A 19,394-nucleotide genomic window follows, 5' to 3' on the forward strand; every position below is an offset into this window, starting at 1 on the left:
GGAATGTTACTGTCTGATTTGTAGTGACAGTAGAGGACACCGGCGGGACTGAATTGTCTTTCCCAGAGGGAACCATTCCTTTAAACTTTATCCTGAACAGCACAGGCCAGGATCCTGGGGGAGACAGAGGGAAAAGGTGTTGGTTCAGCTTTCTAAATAGTTTCAAATACTCATTTGAAACTCCTAAGTCTGTAAAACTGTAGTTTGCTTAATTTGCTACTTTGAGAACATCGGTCTCTATTTATCAAGTTCTGTTGGTGCTGCAGGAATGGCCAGAAAAAAGCTGTTTCTGATGTGCTGTGCTTTAATACAAACAGAAGCTTACGGTTAAAGATGCTTTGCTGCAGGAGCGGCAAGTGCAGGGCTTGACTGTTTCAGCTCGGTATGCTTCAGTCGGTCAGGATTAAATCCCATGCCTCGCCTGCCTTGTGTTAGGAGAGGTGAACCGGGATGCGTGTTGCCGCACGGAGCGGGTGGTTACCTGAGCTTGTTGGCAGTTCACTCTGGCTTTGGGGAATGGCTCCGGAGTGAACTTCACCCTGCGTCCTTCCCGGGGAGATGCGCTCCTGACGGTTCCCCCAAACAGGTGCCCGCGAGGAGGGGATGGCAAAACCATTATCGGGGGCCGAGGTTTATCTGCGGGGCGCCCGGATGGCAGCCACGGGGACGCGAGCCGAAGCGTACGGGCAGGCTGCGGGTGGCCCGGCCGGTGCCGGCGGGCCGCGGGGGGAGCTACCGTGCGGGCGGCCCGCCCCGCGGAGCTGACGGCAGGTGAGGGCGGAGGCAGGGCCGCGGCCTCGCCGCCCGCACTCCGCATGCCCGGCGCTCGGACATGCTCACTAGCGGCGCGGCGCGGGCTCCCCTGGGCAGTCGGCGCCGAGGCGCTGGCGGAGCCGCCACAGGGCCCCGAGCCGCGCGTCGCGGGGCGCCGAGCGCAGGTGAGCGGGGCAGCGGGGCAGGGGCGGCGGGGCAGGGCCGGCCCCGACCCGAGGGAGGGGTGACCGCGGCCGCCGGCCGCCGCCCCCCGCGCTGGCCGAAAGGCGCCGGGGCTCGGCCACATGGCCGCGGGCTGCCCCGGGGAGCACGCCGCCGGCTCGGGGGCTGCGGAGGGGCGCGGGGGGCGGCACCGGCCGGCGCCCCGGGGGAGGGTGGGCGGGCGGCCGCGGCTTGGCCGTTCCCCCGGAGTCGGCCACCTTCCCCCGGAAACTCTGAGATTTCCACGGTAGAAACAAATGACCCTTTCAGAGCAGCCGGCTTCCTGGCGGCTGCCCGGCGTGGCTCCGGGGGAGCCCTCCCCTCCCCTTCCGCAGCGTTACCGACACCGCCCGGTGCCGCTCGCCTGGCCGTCCCCCGCTGCAACGGGCTCCCCTCCTGCCCAGGCTCCCCCGGAGAGCTGCCGTAGGGGCAGCACGGGGACCGCTCCCGAGCTGAGACGTGGCCGTCGACCGGTGTGTCAGGGAGGTCCCGCCGCCTTCCTCTCAAGCATGGCTTTCTGTACATACCGAACTTGTCATAAATGTCCTCGCGCTGCCGTGTGCTGACTGGCGATACGCCCTGCTGTGGGCAGCGCTTACGCTTATACTGGAATCGTTCTTCCTCGTCCGTCAGCTTTTGCACAGGTGCCTAAAAGCACTTCACAAAGATAGCTCGGTATCTTCAGTCCTCTTGTACAGGTGGAGATGTCAGACACCCTAACTTCTCCAGCTTTGACCATAGGTCTGCATCCCCGCTGGGACTCGAGGGTCCCCATCTGTTGCACTACTTTTTGTGCCAGTCTTTCCCTTTTCTAATACACCTGGAGTTAATTGCTTGAAGTGACAGTGATTTATGGAAGGAATCTGACTCTGTGCTGAATGAACAACTCCTTCTAGTAACATGTAACTTCTGAAGTAACCTGGCTTGATCTGCATCCTCATGTTTGGGAAGGTTACAGAAGAAAAATGGTTCTGAGATACTATACAGAGACTATTCTGGTATTTATTCTTTCTATGACAGTTGCTTGAGGTGGAAGGTTTCTCCAGACCTACTTGTAGATGGTAGCTGCCTTGGTTTAGAAAGTGACAAATGAGAAAATTTGTTTGGTTGGTGGGACAAGCCGCGAAAGCAGAACCACATCTTAGAGTAATGGGGAAGAAAGGTGGTTTTTTTTGTCTACTTTTGGAGCAATAGACAGTTACCAGTTGTCAGCACCTTTTCAAAACTTTCAGTAACTGCCTAAGGCTTACGGAGCTGACGAGTTCTTAATTTTTACAGTAGGCCCTGGTATGGCAACCACTGTCATTGCACTTAAAGATTTTAAGTTTTGATACTCAGTATAACCCTGTGTTCTAGGGAGTGGCTGTGTAAATATAAATCTTGTCTTCTGTTGTGCCTGGCAGGGACCAGTGGAGTGCTAGACTGTACGCACGTTATCCTAATTTATCATGACATAAAGGATAGATTACTTTTTTTAAAGGGAAAACAAGTCTGATTCATAACATGCCAAGCGAGTGAGAGATCCCATGTGACTCAGGATCCAGCATGTAATTTCTGTTCACTTTTGCATAACTAATAGCAAAGAAACTTGTGAATTATGATACATCTTCAGAATTTATAATTGTTTATGACAAACTGTATAGATCCTGACAAAAGTCTTCAAATCAGGTAGAAGCCTTTTTTCTTTCTTTCTTTCGGTTTTTTTTTTTTTTAATCTAAGCCCACTGGAGGAAGGACAGTAAAAAAACGTGGGCCAAGAATGCTTAGCAACAGATGCAATACACTCTGTCTTTCTAGGAATAAGTTCAAACTCTGTGGATGCCTTTATGCAAAAATAAGATGGTTCCAGTAGTATTCAGACATTTGGGATTGTTTTATTGCTTGTAGTGTCATCTTGCTTACAGGACCCAGCCTTAGTGTGTTGAGAACGGCATGCTTTCTAGGAACTGTACAAATTCCTCTACCCCTGTCAAAATGGACACCTGCACCAAACGCAGGAGAAACAAACTGCAGCAGCTGGCTGCAGTCACAGAGCGATGTGTAAACCACAGCCACTGTGTATTTCAGTCCATTGCCCCCCTCCCTCACCCCAGTGCTCTTACCTGACAGTTTTGAATAGTTCCAGCATGCAGAATGTTGAGGATCACTGGGCTAGAGCACTTTGTCTCCCAGTCTGAAGGAGTAACGGGTGAGAACTGTTCACAGGGTGCTTTCAAATAGCTAATGCCTTCTGTAGGACAAATGTATGTTTGGGAAAATGCAATGTGTTACTGGTGCTGTAGAAAAGGAGGTGGAGAGAACTTCAAGTACACTCCTAAGGATGGTGTGTCCTACTGCCCTTTGTAAGTGATCCAAATGCAACTAAAGTACTTGTCCTTTCATACAAACTGAAGAACCATTTATACAGGCATATTTGCACAATTCTAAAATCTTGCTGTGGGGAAAACCATTTGTATTGTGCGTTGGCTTACCTGTATTGATGGCAGTCAAATGTGGTTAACTTTTCAGAGCTGATCCAAATTAAAACTGAGTAGGCAAAACAAATAGGTCGTTTGTCTGGAGCAGTTTCCCAGCTCAGCTCATTGTGTGAGCATGTGAACGTCTCGGCCTGCACAAAGAATACGATGGCACAGGAAGAAATGGCTGGGATCGGGTGGGGACTGCTCCGTTGGTGGCAGCAATGCTTTGTACTGGTGTAAAGCACTTGCAGTTAGAGCATGGGTTTGTCCTCCATCAGGGGTTTTACTGTGTTATATCCTGCTTCGCTGCTTCATAACCAGCTCGTGAGTGATGTGGTTGGTTTTGACTAGGATTACTATCCCTGACTTCAACAGTAACCGTACATCTAACCTTCTATCGGCTTTTCTAGGGGATGAGGTTTGCATGGGTTGTCTTTCTGTGAGATTGTAACACAGTTATTTTTCTGCCCAGAGGGAGCCACTTCTATTGTGCCTCTGTCTGGATTAAATGATCTCTGTGCTGGAAAACATTGTGATGTTATTTTGTGCCCTCCTCTGCATACTTTACTCCTTGTCATTGCGTTAGTGGGTTAGGTGGCCAGCTCTTCCCAGAAGGCATTAATAAAGATGTAAGCAAGCAGTATAAGTAAATGTGAAAGGCTAACAAAGTTTGTTATGACAGAAGGTTCTGAGTGGAGAAATCTCAAGTAACTTACTGCACCTGAGTCATGTTGCGTGGGGGTGGAAGGGCTAGTAATCTTTAAAGCCCTGCCCTGCATTATTTAAATACTCTTCAATACAATAAGGAGTAGCAGGGCCAGTACCTTTTCTGTTAATGTTAATTACCTTTTCTTCAGTGTAGTCTGTCCTATATTAAATTCCTGTAGTGGAAGGCAATAAAAGTTAGTATTTAGAACTCCTGTGACTTGCATGCATGCATGGATAGCTCTTCCTGGCAGTTTTGTTCTTTAGGAAAGCGCTTGGTCACATGTGAATGACCAGCCAGCTTTTCTTCACCGGGACACTTGCAGCCCTTTAACCGGTACGTTGGCCTTGGTCCGGCTTGGCCACCACCCTTCCTGTAATTCAGTTCAGCAGCTGATAATAAATGAACATAGATTTTTAACAGATCTTGTGGCAGTACCTTTGGAATGCTACAGTGTTTGCCTTCTAGGCAGTAGGATCCTGGAGCTGGAAGATAGGGCAGCCTGCAGTTACTGGAAAGTTTCATTTACCAAACGAGCAGTGTCACTGTTAGTGGCAAAGAATGTTATGTCAAAATGTATTCTGATTTTTGCTGAGAAATGGATAGTCTATGAAGGTCAAAAAAATCCTTCATCCATGCTATTCTGAATAATGTTTCGGGTTTTTTGCTTTTTTTTTTCTTTCCCCATAAAAGACCTTTCTAAAATTGCTGCTAAACAAAAAGATGCATGTGGACAAAACTACAGTTACGATGGCATTCAGCCTGCTGTTTGGATGCTGACTGGACCATGTAAGCTATAGCTGCTTTAAAAGGCTGTGCCTTGAAATTTATTTCAGTAATTTCTTTTGGAGGGACTTTTCTAGTAAAACTTTACTATGGATATCTGACTCTCTATTTCCGTGTAATGCTCTTGTATCTGACCAGAGATTTCACCCTTACAAACTGTAATACAGAGTTGTGGTCCTAATTTTTGAGACAGCGCATACTCGTAGCTGGAGAACAGCCTTTGTAGTGGTTTTAAGACTTCAGGGAAACCTTTGTGTCTTAGCAGCTGAGGTTGCATTTCATTAGTTAGAGTGATCTGTGGTGCCTTATGCCAGCTGACAATCACCAGGTGTATTTGGCCATTTTACTAATGAAGAGAGGGATTATTGAAGGAGCTGTAATTCAACTAGAGAACAGTGTTTGTCAGAGGATTTTATTTTGGTGAGCGTACAGCATTCTTTTCTTCATTACCATATACCCAGTGTTTTATGGTTGGTTTTATGTCTGTTTTCATTATCACCTGCTGCCTGGTCTAGATGGGATGTTCCTGTCCAAGAAGCGATCATCTTTACTGCGGAGTTGTAATGACAAACTGAGAACAGAAAAGAGGGTAAACTCGCCTCTCTCACTGTGCTTATTGTTCATGGCTGAAGGGTCCAGTTCAGTCGATGCCCAGTTATATAATAAGGAGGTAGTGATTTGTTTAGCTTTTTAGAAAATTAAATTCCTCTGAAACAGTATAACTGGAATTACAGAAGTAGGAGGAAAACTATTTTCCGTTCTGAAGCGTGTCTTTGTATAGTGTTGTGAGTTGGGTTAAACTTGCTAACAGTAACTAATAACTTCTACCTTATACACTCCACACTGAGTCATTGTTTACTCAGGGAAATTACTTCCAACAGCCAGACTTGTTTGCTGACTTTAGTAACTAAAATATGCAGTTCCATGCATTACAAGGCAGCACACTATAATCAACATTTTAAAAAGAAACAAAAACGGATACGTATTTGCAATGCTACACAATGTTGCATTATAAGTAGTATTTCTGCAGTTCAGGTTTTGATCTGCAGCAAAGGCTGATTTGTCCAATGGTGCAGTTTTGGGAAGAAGGATTATTGCAAAATTATTTTTTTTTCTCTAATTTTATTGAACCTTCCAAATTAGAGACCAGAAAGCCTTGTTCTCTGTTCACACATCTTGTTGTTTTAAATAACAGGTTGTCTTATACTCTTAGGATTTCTGGAGTCTGTTCGGAATTGCCTTTTCTTCATCTTGGGAGGGAAAGCCACACCTTTGCACCAGGAATTCTCCCTCTGACAGAACTGGAACTTAGACAGCAAAACAGATGTTTCTTTTGCCTTCTTTGAAGCGAGCACTGAAGTTCAGTTGTGAGCAGTTTTCTGCCTTTTCTGGACCGTGTATCAGCTGTTTTGTGTTAGCACATTATTTTCTCATGGATGTCACAGGTAGCTTTCCTACCCAACTATATTACATCTGTTAAGATTCTGATAACAGCTGGGGTTTGTATACCTGCTTGCCTTTTGGTGTGCTGAACAAACAATGCCAAGTGCACACGATGCAATGTAGTAGGGTTTCTCCGTGGGTTTGTTCATGCGGGAATGAAGTGGGGGCAACTAAGCGTGGCTGACTCGAGTGTGAGGGAACTGTGGGAAGTGTTCGCACTGTTAAACTGTAACTTTTGAAGATACTTGAAATCTTCCTTTTGAATTTACGCATTTCTGAATTTTGTGGTCAGTTCTCTTTCATTTTCATTCAGAGATACCAAGTACCACATAGTTAAAAAATATTGCAACTTGGAAGAGAAGATTCAGAGCAACATGATTACTGGAAAAGGATTACTAATGTATAACAAGGGACTGCTTTTATATCTGTTGCATCTTTCCAAAAACACCACACACACAAAAAAAGTACCTATCACATTTCTCAAACATTGCATTTTGAATAGTGTATTTTTTGTTTGATTGATCCCAAAGTCACAAACTTTTTTGGCCATAATTTTATTTGAAAATAGAAAGGAAAACTTAAGCTTTTGTGCAAAAATGAGGGCAAATACAAAATATGTAATTTCCAAAATCCCCATTTTCTTTGTGCATGGATTTGTTGCTCTTAAAGTTGGGGGAGGGGATCAAAAGCAAGTTCTGCAGAGAAGTACAGAGTGGTTTTTTGTGTGCCTGATTGTAGCACTCTGTGGGAATGCAGATGATTTTTAAACTTTAATCTTGTTGATCTTCTGTCGGGAGAGCTGGTGGATAGGAACTGGGAACAGCAGCTTATGGAGCCATTATCAAAGCTAGAACAAATTTATATTTGTTTAAACAGGCATGGTGGGGATTTGCATCACCCCTAAACCTTATGAAAGCATTGCTCTGAAACTCTTGATTTTTACCACTGCAGAATTACTCATGTTTTACTTTCGTTACCTCCATTAACACAATTAACTACAGTGCTATGAGAGTCCTAGCAGGATTTGGAGTTGCTGAGAGCCAGCACATTTCCTTGGGCGTAAAACCATGCCATTTTTACTCCGAGATGTCTTGTTTCTGTCAGATAGGGTGTAGAAGTCAAAGTATGGATGCACATAGCGAGGCGAGATACTGTTGATGGGACAGGGAAGTTACCTACTCTTAAGCTTAAGGGAATTTGAATATCATGTGTTGGCTGAAGGGGTGGGAGTCTGAAAGAAAACTGGAGTGGGAAGCCAGAAAGAATAGTGGAGGCTGAAAAGGGGTGGGAGACCAATAAAAGCAGAGACCAAAAAGGAGTGGGAGGCCAAAACGGTGCGGAAGCTCAGCAAGAAAAGTACAGGCCAAGAAGAAGGGGAGGCTGGAAGAGTCTGAGGGGGATAAAAAGGTGTGGGAGGCAGAACAGGTTAGGAGATCAAAATAAGACTGTCATAAATCCAGCCAATCTTATTTTGCTCTCCTTTTTGTCTGTGCATCCTCCTGAAGTAGTGGATCCACAGGCTTATTTAGCTGAAGAAATTTAAAGCTCAGCCTTATGAAATAACTTGGGGACAAATGCCTGTTGTCTTGGTGCTCTCTCTTGGTTTCAGCATTTATAATTTTGGTTTCCAGCAGAAAGCGTTTCTTTAAATTGTTTGAAATCTTGGTTGTTACAGAAGTACAGATGAGCAGTAGCACTGCCTGTCAGTTAGATGTTGTCTACCTTAAAATACTGTTCTTTAAGATCACCAAAAAGATGTCTCCTCACTTCACAGAAGAAACAGTGCTCTCATGACTGTTTATGCAGGGATTAAAGAAAGCTAGGAGTGATTTGGAATAATAGAAGAGAGAGTTTATGTACCTTTGTGAGGTGTGTTAGAACCCCTAGAACATTTAAGAAAAACATGGGATGACATAATGATACAAACACAGTATTTTTTCTTTTTGCCTGATATAATTAAGGAATAAGGTTGATGGTTTGGGCCATTTATATATTTATGTAAAGCTTTCAGGCATCATTTATCCCAAGTATAAACTAATCTGATTTGAGATTAATTGTGTCCTGTCCTGATACAAGGAAGAAGTATAAAGGAAAGGAGAGCAAAAGAAAAAATTTTAAAAAAGAGTGTTCAAGATGAGCTGCTCTTCCCGGAGATTGTTGTAGACAGTGACCACCTTGAAACGTTTCTCTACCGTGTGAGCGAGAGCTAGCAGAGCAGGGGATGTCTGGGGCTGAGAGCCTGGCAGGTAGTGAGTGTTGGGAGTGAGGTGTTGCGTGCTGCTCTGGTAGCTTGGTCATGAGGGCACCATGTGAAGAGGAAATGTTGCAAGAGTTGTGGAGTTCTGTATGCAAAAAACTTGCAGAGCGAAAGAGGGTGTTTGATCTCTCTTTAAACTGAAACCTGACTGGCTGCCAAGTGTCTGTTTCTGCTCTGATGATTCCATGTCTAGGCAGGGACATAGGGGAGCTCCTTCCAACCTTAAGCCTCGAATATATTTACCTGGCAACTGCTGCTGTCCAAACCACTTTCTTAGTTCAGTTTGCAATGGGAGGAAAATTCCACAAAGTGGCTCTGTGTAGGATGAGAATGTGAACTATGTCCAGGCTGAAGTCCATGGAACTCAAAAGCTGTGCTCATGAAACTTTTCTAGAGGCTTCAGTTAAGTTGGCTGTTTGCCAGTGAATGTGTTTTTGCTGAAATGCTAATTGTCTCCCATCAGAAATGGGTAGCACCTGTGAAAGCATCGCATTGCCACCTGAGTGAAAATGGGGAGTGGAAGAAAATCAGCGTTGTGCTGCAGTGTTCACAAAGAAGTCTTTTGCAAGCATTGTACAAGCAAGCTGTTACTTTCCAAGGAAAAGTGTTGTTGTGACAAATCTTGCTTTTCATTTTGGATAGGCTGGAAAGGTAAATTCTGGTATAAAGGTCTAAAAGTAGCTGTCAGCTTGGTACCTGGCCTCTCTTTTGGCCAGCAAATTTCTCTGGTTAATTTCTCTAGCACTCTACTGAACTCCTGAAAGTGCTTTTCAGGTCATACTTTCACTGGCCCCAAACCAAATCATCTTAATTGCAAACCACTTATCTGAACTGATGGTTAGTTAACACAATTGTGACACAGTGCTTGTTAGAGTAGAAAATCAATCCGTGTTTAGTGTGGGCTGGATTGAGATTTGCAGATTGATAGGGAATGGGAAAGTTCATTTGGGTCAGTAACTGGCACAGTGATGAGTGTGTGGAGTGAGCTCCCCCCTTCCTGCCCTCCTGCGTACTTGCAATCAGAGCGCAGCATCATCAGCCCTCATTTTTAAGGCACCTGCCAAAAACTGTCGGTTGTTTGCAATTTGTTGAAGAGCAGACCAGTGTATTAGCTGGGCTTGCTTCTGCCGGCAAATCTGGTGTGACATATATACCCACATGTGTTGGGTAGTTTATATTGCTGATTTCCTGACCACGGAACACTACAGCTGACAGTCTGTAGCCTCTAGCGTCATTCCTGGGCTTGTCCTGGAGGCTGCTGGTGGTGATAATATATGCACATCACTGCTCAACGCTTTAAACATTTGGAGGCATGTATATGTGGTAAAGGGTAGGGGATGAAGCAAGCGGCCAGAGAGTCTTAAAGTTTCATCTGTATCACTCTCAATGAAATGCCCTTTCTTTACTTGTCTGCCAGGAGGATGTATTCCCCCAGTATCTCAGATAAGCTTTTACTGACATGAAGTTCAATTTAAATTGGTTTTGCTGTAGTTCTCCGCTCCCTGCCTTGTACCTGTACTAGCATCCATTTGACCCTTTGGTGAATCGATTGAAACAAAATTTGGAGAACAATGATGAAGAAAAAGAGAATAAAGTTTTTTGTTTGTTTAGTTCCCTGACCTGTCTCCTCAGAGCTGAACAGATCTCGGTCCCAATACAGAGGAGGGAGAGCGCCAGGACAAGCACAGCTGGGGACAGAGGATGGGCTGCATCACTGTAATGTCAGCTGTCTAGGTGAACTTTCAGCAGCCTGGAACTGCTCTGGCACCTTGGGGAACGTTTTCTGTGCTCTTTTCACTTTGGAGAAGTGTCTATAATGTAATGCTGTGGGAATGATGGCTTGTGTAGCCGTTCCCTTCTTATGCTACTGTTTTTTGGTCCTTGAAGTCAGTGGTAGTGAGGAGAAGTTTGAGTTTGCTAGAATGTTCTGCAGTCATACTGGGGGACTTTTGTGCCATGGTGTGTGGGCTGATTGGCACTAAAACCTTACAGCCTGTGCATGTGGAGCTAAGCCAGCTGTTTGGAACATAAATGCTAATTAGTTATCTTCTAAATGTTGGCTTTATTAAGATTTATAAATAGAATACACTATCTCCACTCCACTTCTTGTAGTGGGGATTCCCAAGCTATAATACTTATTATAGCTCCTAAGCAGTACAGTAACCATCTGCGTGTGGAGTGCCTGCATTGCTGTTGCCTGTTATCATGGTATCAGGTCAGGAATAGAGAGGCACTGATAAATCCTGGTACAGACAACCAGCGTAAACACACTTGGATGCTGAGCCAGGAGAAGCTGGTGTCTGTTCCGCTTCTTGCCTAAGTGGCGAGTGGCTGCCTAAGTGCAACGTGGCCGGGGTTCAAAGCAGGGAGCGTAGCCCAAGTCAGAGCGGCCCGGTTGGGCACTGATGTCTGGTGTGTTTTGCTCCTTCTGGAGCAGATACACCTCTGCCACTTCCCAGAGCATTGCTGCTTGTGGAAGGGGTTGGGGGAGCCAGTGCGATGAGGGACGCCCTGCCCAGCTGAGGATGCAGGGATGCCCAATTTTGCGCTGCTCTTCAACAGATGTAGAGGTTCAAAGGACTTTTGGGCCCTGTGGGACTCCAGCAAGTCCCACACTACACGTGTGGGGTAGTAGGACAGGGTTACGGTGTTGTGGTATCTGAGCATGACGTTGTGATCGACACAGAAAGGGTAAGGGAGAAAGAATTCATTTTGCTGCCAAAACCTTTCGTGCGAGAGGTTGGATCTGGATGTGTGCCCTTTCTGGGCGTACATGCAGGTTCCTGCAATTTGTAGCTGCTGTTGCTGTCACCACCAGTAGTGGCACCCAAGTAAACAAAATTTAGGAATGCCATCCTGCAATAGAAACTTCAGGAGGCTATTTCTAGATGGAATTGAAGCTCCATGTGATTTAGTGGACTGTAGCCTCATTGTGATGGTAGAAGGCAACCAAAAGTGGTTTGAACTGGAATTCTTTATTGTTGCTAACGTTGCAGTGGGCAGCTGGATGAAACTGTTTTGGAGCTTTGCTCCTTTTTCATAGCACTCTTGTTAAAGAGGCTTCATAACAAACTAAAAAAGTTTGGCAGCTGCTAGTGCAAGCCCATATTTTTAGATGCCTTATTGATACTCTTTTTCGCCCAGAAAAAGAGATATTCTGGCAAAAGACAATTAAAGAAACAACATTAAAATGTGCATACTAAACACACAGATGATCACCCAGCAGGTAAGCTGGAGCAGCAGAGGTAGTAATGAGTTAGCACTTGGATTTAGTGATTTTTGGAATAGAGAGGTTCAGCTTTGCAGGGAAGGGTAGTACCTGCATGTAGCTACTCCTGTCACCCATCAGCTGTTCCAGTAATTCTCCAGAATGTGGAATTTGTCAGGTTACCAGACAAGTGTGTGCTGCCTTTGTGCTGCCTATCACAGACACCGGGAATCCTGAGAATGTGAAGGACTCTCAAATTCCAGTTCTGTGTGCTTGCCCTTCCCCTCCTCCTCTAGGGGCTAGTGGAAGCAGGAAAGGAGGTCAGGCTTGAAATACAAAGTCAAAGAAGAGGAATTTGTGAATATATAGCAGATAATGCCCATCACTCACTGTACTTTGCCACTCCCACTCCACCTCCCCCCCCCCCCCCCCGATTGTGGAAAGTATGATTAAAGTCAGCCGCTCCGCCCTGACTGTCTGAACCATACATACATGCACAAATGCCAGATTCTCTTCATTCCAGGCTGCTGACTTCAAGAAGGACTTGCTCTGACAAGCTGGAAATGAGGGCTGGCAGCTTCGTCTGCAACTCAAAGGCTTTATCTCTCTTAGACACTCTTCCTAACATTTCCCACAAATACTGTTCTGCTGGTAGGAGCTGTTGTATACACAGGACGCCATCAGGCACTTATGAATAAAGACTCACGTTGTGTAACTCTCCTTAGAACAGGCAAGGAAAACTGCATAGAGCAATTGGCATCAGGCCCACAGCAGAGCTTGCTCTCCCTGCACTTCAGCCTCATTACTTGGGGAGCGGTAGGGAGAGTCAGCTCAGCCTTTTAATTCTCTTGTCCCCCTACCGAGAGCTGGTGTTCTTTCCTTCACAAAAATGCTACCGTCCAGCCTTCATCTCCTGCTTTTGATGATTTCCATCAGCTGCTGATGCATTCATCTCCAGCTTCCCCAGCATATTCCTACAGTTCATCGCCTTGTCCCCTCTCTTTCCTCTCTGAACTCCCACCTTCACTCCTTCCCCACTTCACCACGGCAAGCGCAAGATCTTTGACTTCTAGGATTATGGCTCCACCAGTAACTTCCGTTTCCCTGATCTTGCCTCTTAGCATTATTGCTTCACTGCTGCTTCTGCTCAGTGAAGGATGCCAACTGTGTCCACCTGTTAGGGGTTTTTTGCATGCGCCTTTACGTTGGCTGCTTATGCTGCATATGCAGTCTTTCACGTAGAATATTTATACACCCTGACCTATCTCAATCAATTGATGAACTCAGCCTTCAATAAATGCTTTCCTGGAGTGAAACCTATTTGAGAGATGTAATAATGGCTTTAGAGAGCATCTGTGCCAGTAGTTGCAAGATGGCCAAGCTCTTCTTTGGATGTTGTTTTTGCTTCAAAAGGAGTATTAGGTCAAGTATATTTTAACATTCATATAATATTAAACATGTGAAATAGAGATAACTTTAAGCTTGATGCAGTAAGAAGTGCACCCTGATAGAAAAATTTATCATAAATGAAATTTAAGTAGCCGTTATGATTGTGACGTGATTTCTGCTTAAAAGGGTGTCATCTTTGGTGTCATCATCATGTTGCTTCAGAAGCAGCTTGCCAGTGCTATTTTAGGTTGTGGAGGGTGCGCACATGTATATATTTTCTAAAAACCGTAAGACCTATGCAGCACTTCACAGATTTCACAACTGGCTGTTCGTAGACAAAACTTTTTTTTGTTGTTTTTTGTCTGATTTTTGAGGGAGGGCTGTTGTCATAGAGGCTGTGGCCTTGACTTACGGCAGTATAACCTAAACATGTTGAGCAGAAAAGGGGTCACACTAGTCTGAGCTCCACATTCTCTCTCTTGACCATGGGACTGTTCTTTCTGGACATTGTGTGGGGAGAAAAAAAAAAAAAAAAGGTGAAACAAAAGCTCTCATTTTCCCTTATCTAGCTTAGTAAGTGCAAAGAGCATGCAGCTCTGAAGCAGCAATGTAAGAGAATTAAAATCAATGTTGTAGCAAGGATTTTGAACAACAAGCTGGCATGAAGAAGTACCCATAGCATTTAATCTCCGTTTTATTCATCCTGGAGCAAGTGTAATTTAAAGTGACACCTCCATAATTGATGAAGTATCTTTTTACCATTTGTTTAATTACCAGTTTCAATGTCTAGAAAGCAGTGGATCAATAATTTACAGTGATGAACTTCCCTGTGTCCCTCTGTTTTCTAATTCAGCCATACAAACAATAGCTCCTGAAACAAACCCTTACGTTTTGATGCTTTTCTTTAGGTGATATGAAAGAGCTTCACCTTTTTTCCCACCACAGCTGTACTCCAACACAACTGAAGCTGATGGCAGAGCTCCCACTGACCTCAGTGAAGCAGGGTTAATCTGGGGCTTGCCACGCACACTCTATCAGCTCTTTGCAGTCTCCTCCCGTTATTGTGGAGCGGCTAGGGCTGAGCTCATGTTGTTGCTACGATAGCAAATGATGCTGACAGTATTTGAGAGCTGTTAAACGGAAAAATTTAAGCAAAGGAATGAAAGCTGCTGCCTGTGTTTTGTATGTATTTCTTACGTTATAGGCTTTGATAACACGTATTGATTTTTCTATGGGAGATAGCTATTCTTGAGACTCTTGGAGCCTTCTTTCAGGTTAGAGCTCAGATTCCCTCATGGCCCTGCATCACTCACTTTCCCCAGGGGGACCTAGAGGATCTATGCCTGTCAAAGCAGAGGAAAGAAAGTGTTTCCTTCCCAGTGAGATGACACTTCTGACAGTTCCTGTTGTCCTAGCTGCCATGGACAGCTGGGTTTCGGTAGGGTTTCCTCAGATAGCATCAGAACAAAAGATCAGAAGATCGCCAACTTCCCTGAGATCTCCGAATCCATGCACTTCAAGCATGATGTGGCTGTATGTGGAGAGAGCTCCCACCTACGTACTACAAGGCAGAAGGATTACCTTTCACTTTTTTGATGACGTGCTCGTTATCTGCGTCAGCACAAGCGGATGCTTCCCTTTTCCTATGTCTTATTCTTAGGGGTGCCAGTCCTCATCTTCTGACCGAGAGCAGAATGCTGTGGGACAGTTGGTATTTCTGTTAATGCCACAACCAGCTGATTATAGCCAAGTAACAGGAGCTGTGGGAATTCCTTCAGGATCTCTCATTTGGGTTGGAGATCACAGCCCAGAAGTTTTTGTTTGTATGGTAGATGTAAAGGGTCAATAGGAAGATTGCTGGGCCTGCCTGCAGCTACCTGTTTTGTCTGCCTCAGCAGGATTTATGCAGTTTTTCTACCACCCAGTGTAGGACTGTAAGTAAATAATAAGAGAGAAAGGAAGGATTTGGACCTAGACACAGCTGGGGAATGAATGTTTCCATTCACTGCATAGGTCCATGTTTATCCAGATGTGGAACGTGCGTTCCTGAGAGCCACAAAGGAATGGGCTCCTTGATTAATCTTTAGTGTGTATTTTGTCTTTGTTTTTGATTAAATCTGTGTTTCTGATAATGCAGAAAATCTTGAGAATGCAGTGAGCAGGACAGTGTAGTTCCTCTGAGTGAGCAGGGAGTTGAAATCATGTCTCAGAGATGAGATAATCCTTACACTTCAAAGGATGCTTACTAAGTTGCAAGCCAATGATTTTTATTTAACATAAATATGATTACTTCTTCTTTTACTTAAAAAAAAATCTTGATTTAATGTAGTTTTGATTGAATAGGAGTATCAGGTTTTAAAATGTTGGAAAACAACATTCTGGTTTGCTTGATGAGTGCAAGCTGGTGCCGGTGGATGTGTGATGTCCTGAAATGATGTCTGTATTTTCCAGGCATTCTGGAATACTTTTGCCAATGTGATGGCAACTCACATCATTGCTGGTTTACTGTTAACTGAGGATATATCTATTTTTGGATAAAAATGCTTGCAGTTCACAAAAACATTAAAGACTTTGTTCACTGTGGGATCTTTGGGGTACTGTCAGGCTGGTCAGAAGATTACCTCAGACAATACCCTTCATCTGGTGTCTTTTACCCTCCTTTTCAGAAGCAACAGAATAGGCAGGGTAAAGGGAAGCAGCTCAGACATAAGCCAGCTGCAATATCATCTGCCCACGTGCTCCTGTTGGTTGCCAGGCCTCAAGTCTGACACGCTGCCAAATCGCCAGTCTGCACTGTGTGTCTACTTTTCTTTCGTCTGCTTTTGGAAACTGCTTGGGCCATTTCTTTCAGCATAATCTGGAATTTCTACAGATCATTGGATGTTCTTATTTTGGGTTCATGATCTAGCTTTACTCCAGACTGCTGTTGAAACTCTTAAACTTTTCATAGGGGACTTATGCCATCACAATAAATGTTAAAATGCTCTTTGTTCCCTTAACAAAGAAGGGTTTGAAAGAACTTCAGTACCATATGTGTTCCTAATAGTTTTATTAGAACTTATTTATATCTTTTCATTGTCCCAAAATAACTGCTTGCCTTAGGCCAACAAAGTCAGTTTGGGACAGAGAAAGAAGTGGTGGAAGTACAAATTGTGCCTGTAAACTCTACACTTAGAAATCATCAAATTAAAAAGTACTCCACTTGTTTGAATGTTTGAAGCATTGAATGTGGCCTTTTTCTGGGCTCACAGAACTTGGCTCCGCGTGGTAGTTTGCTTACAGTATTGCTAAGTTTGCATTAAAAAAGAGTCACACCCAGAAGGAAAATAAGAACTTGTTTCTCCCAGGTATCACCTGCTTCTGGATTCAGAATGAAATGTTGCAAAAATACTTGCAGATTGGCATGTGGTTTTTTTTTCCTTAAGGAATGTATAATTACATGGAACAAACCTGTGACAGATGCCATTGTACCAATATGAAATGTTGCTATGGCAACATTTCCCTAAATTTGGGATACGATTTATACCGATACGTATATCTTTATGCTACTGTGAACTTTCTATAATAGAGAATTTGTTATTACACTAATAGGAGTGGGGGGTGGGAGTAATTGTTGGGGCATCGGTCATTTACAAGCTCTTTAATAAAAAGACTCAGAATTTCAGGAAATATATTCCATATGGAATCCTCTGTCCTGTGCCTTTCAGGAAAGTTTAGCCATTTGGCCTTTATTTCTGACATAGGAAGCTTGAATATACTAATAAAATCTAGATAGTAACCTGTGCTCCAGTCTCCACACAGCAGAAAAGTTCATGGTTTTGACAGCAAACTAGGAGTTCAACAATAGCTTCATTCAGACTTTATGAAAAGGAAAAACTTGATGTTGACTAAAAGAAACAATTTCATTTGGCTCTTTTGGAGGGAGGTATTTCCTTTTTAGACTATTTTTCACAATACCAAATGGTCTGGGTTTGGGTGTGGTTTGTTCGAATGCAAAACTGCATTGATGAAAGTTGTCAATTAAAAGAAAAAAGAACAGCATAGGACAAGTCAGTCAAGTTTTAGTTGTTTCCTATAAAGCAGTATGATATAGTAGATAAATCTGTTATTTGGACTTCTGTAAAATGAGTCGTGTTGACACAATTAAAAATAATGTAATTTAGGTAGCCTTCTCTAGATTTCAGATTTAGCCCACTAAAGAAAATAAAGCAACTTAAGCTTACTGTTTTGGTGTCAGCAGTTGTAAACAGACAATTCCTATATTTAGAGAAGAATTTTACAATCATCGTTGGTGGCACGGGGGAAACTTGGGATCCTGTTAATATAACATTAGTAGGGATGGTTGATCTCTGCTTTCAGACTCCTAGTCTCATACCTGTGATTCTTCTCACTTTTTAGAGCCAAGTCAAATACCTTATTTCTCCTGGGGCAGACTTTTTGAAACTGAACAAACAATTTAGTGACTGCATCCTTTGACTTGTCATGAAAAGTAAGTGGAGACGACAACAGCATTAGGGCCCAGGCTTAAAGCTGAGACTTTGAACTGACTCGAATGCACAGGGAGCTACTTCCCCAGACATCGTTTTTTGCAAAATTAATTAACTTTCAGATACCACTGACCACAAAAAATACCAGCACAGGCTATATTTCTGAATTGCATTACGGTTGTTTTGGAGCAGTTATTACATGAGAAAAGAGGCACAAGGGTATTTAATATGAATGCTTTCTTTTTTCTTGTAGTTAGTTTTCTCTTGAGTCATAACTACTGATGTTTACTGGTTCAGAAAAAAAAAAAACTGCCTGCTGCCTGCACTTGTTTTCTCCCTCGTTGTGCAGGCAAAAATGGGAAGTATTTAATTGGACAAAAATTAAAGGTCAGTTTAAAAATGTTCAGAAATCAAGATGTCCCTAAAGATAAGTCAAACGTGAAACATCCTCTTGGGACAGAATTGCTATATGCCCTGGAAAGCTTGACACACCCTGGAGCGCACACCCTTTTCTGGCCAGATAGTATGGGGACAAGGGCAAGGTAAGAGCAACCAGTGAAGGACGCACCTGAGAGCCTGGTTACACTGGAGCAATCCTCTGGAACAGTATAGGAAATGGTAAATCTCAGCCACGTTACTGGGAATATGAAGCTGCTGATGGCTGTGGTGTAGAAGAGTGTTTCTGCTGACAAAACTGTCTTACTGTCTCATCAATGAGTCTTTCATAAGGGTAGCCTAGCTTGCTTTTTTTAAGGCTTTTGGCTTAACTTCGCTGTGGCAAACCGACCATTTCAGCTCGGGGAGATCTTACCAGCTAACAAGTTGAAATCTTGGTTGGGATTTGGCCTCAGGTTCCACTAGGAGCTGTGCAACTCAGCAGGGACTGTGTTTGTCGGCAGAAGAGAGATAGGGTGTTGCAGGGCTACAGATACAAAATTATTTGTACATTTTGTCACAAACATCTATTGCTGTCAGAAAAAAAAGTCTGGGTGATAAACTTGTCTAGGAATTTATATTGTACTCATTTCTGTGGCAGCTATGGGACTGTGTCAGACTGTGTTTGCTCAGCAAGCTTTTCTCCACTGGGAGCTGCGAGCTTCTGGCCTTATCCAAAGACAAAGCAGAGATGGAAAGATACCCCTCACTGTGGATCACAGGGAAACGTTCCAGTTATATCACTTCATCCAAAGGAGGTCTTTGTGAGCATTGTTGTAGGAACTCCCTTTCATTTGTGTAAGAAGAAGGAAAATCTGTCTTTAACTGGGCTTACAGGTTTTGTGCCTGCTGAAGTGATGGTAAAAAGTGTGCGTTGGAGCCACAGTTGCAGCTCCAGCCAGAAGTCGGTCTGACAGTTTTGCTGAGATGTACACGGCTTGTGTAGCTTTCTGCAGCTGTTTGCTGCTGAACCTGCTAGCCCATGAGACATTAATGGATACTGTTACGTGGGAACATTTTGAAAATTAAGTTAAATGGCTCCTTCCACAGGTGCCCAACATCCTTACAGTTTAAAATAAAATAAGAGAACTGTCGAGTTGATTGAACGCAGCAGCAAACCGTTGTGCTCCATGGATCTACTGCCCAGGAAGGGCAGGTAGGGGAGCTGTCAGCCTGCCTTCTGCACGAGCACTGGCCACGTCATGCTTTAGGACATGGCTGGGTCTTTTCGTGCCCTTTCCGTATCAGA

General features: G+C 44.0%; 1 protein-coding gene across 1 annotated transcript in view; it reads left to right on the plus strand.

Moving 5' to 3' along the window:
- Positions 1–794: 794 nt before the first annotated feature.
- The window catches only part of MYO1C (myosin IC), a 58,894-nt gene continuing 40,294 nt past the window's right edge, over positions 795–19,394 (plus strand). Inside the window, exon 1 of the mRNA XM_056353419.1 lies at positions 795–938. Coding sequence (XP_056209394.1) covers positions 816–938 — 123 coding nt within the window. The 5' untranslated portion in view covers positions 795–815. The remainder of the gene's footprint in view (positions 939–19,394) is intronic.

This window comes from Falco biarmicus, chromosome 1 (genome assembly GCF_023638135.1).
Source record: "Falco biarmicus isolate bFalBia1 chromosome 1, bFalBia1.pri, whole genome shotgun sequence".
NCBI classification, from domain to species: domain Eukaryota; kingdom Metazoa; phylum Chordata; class Aves; order Falconiformes; family Falconidae; genus Falco; species Falco biarmicus.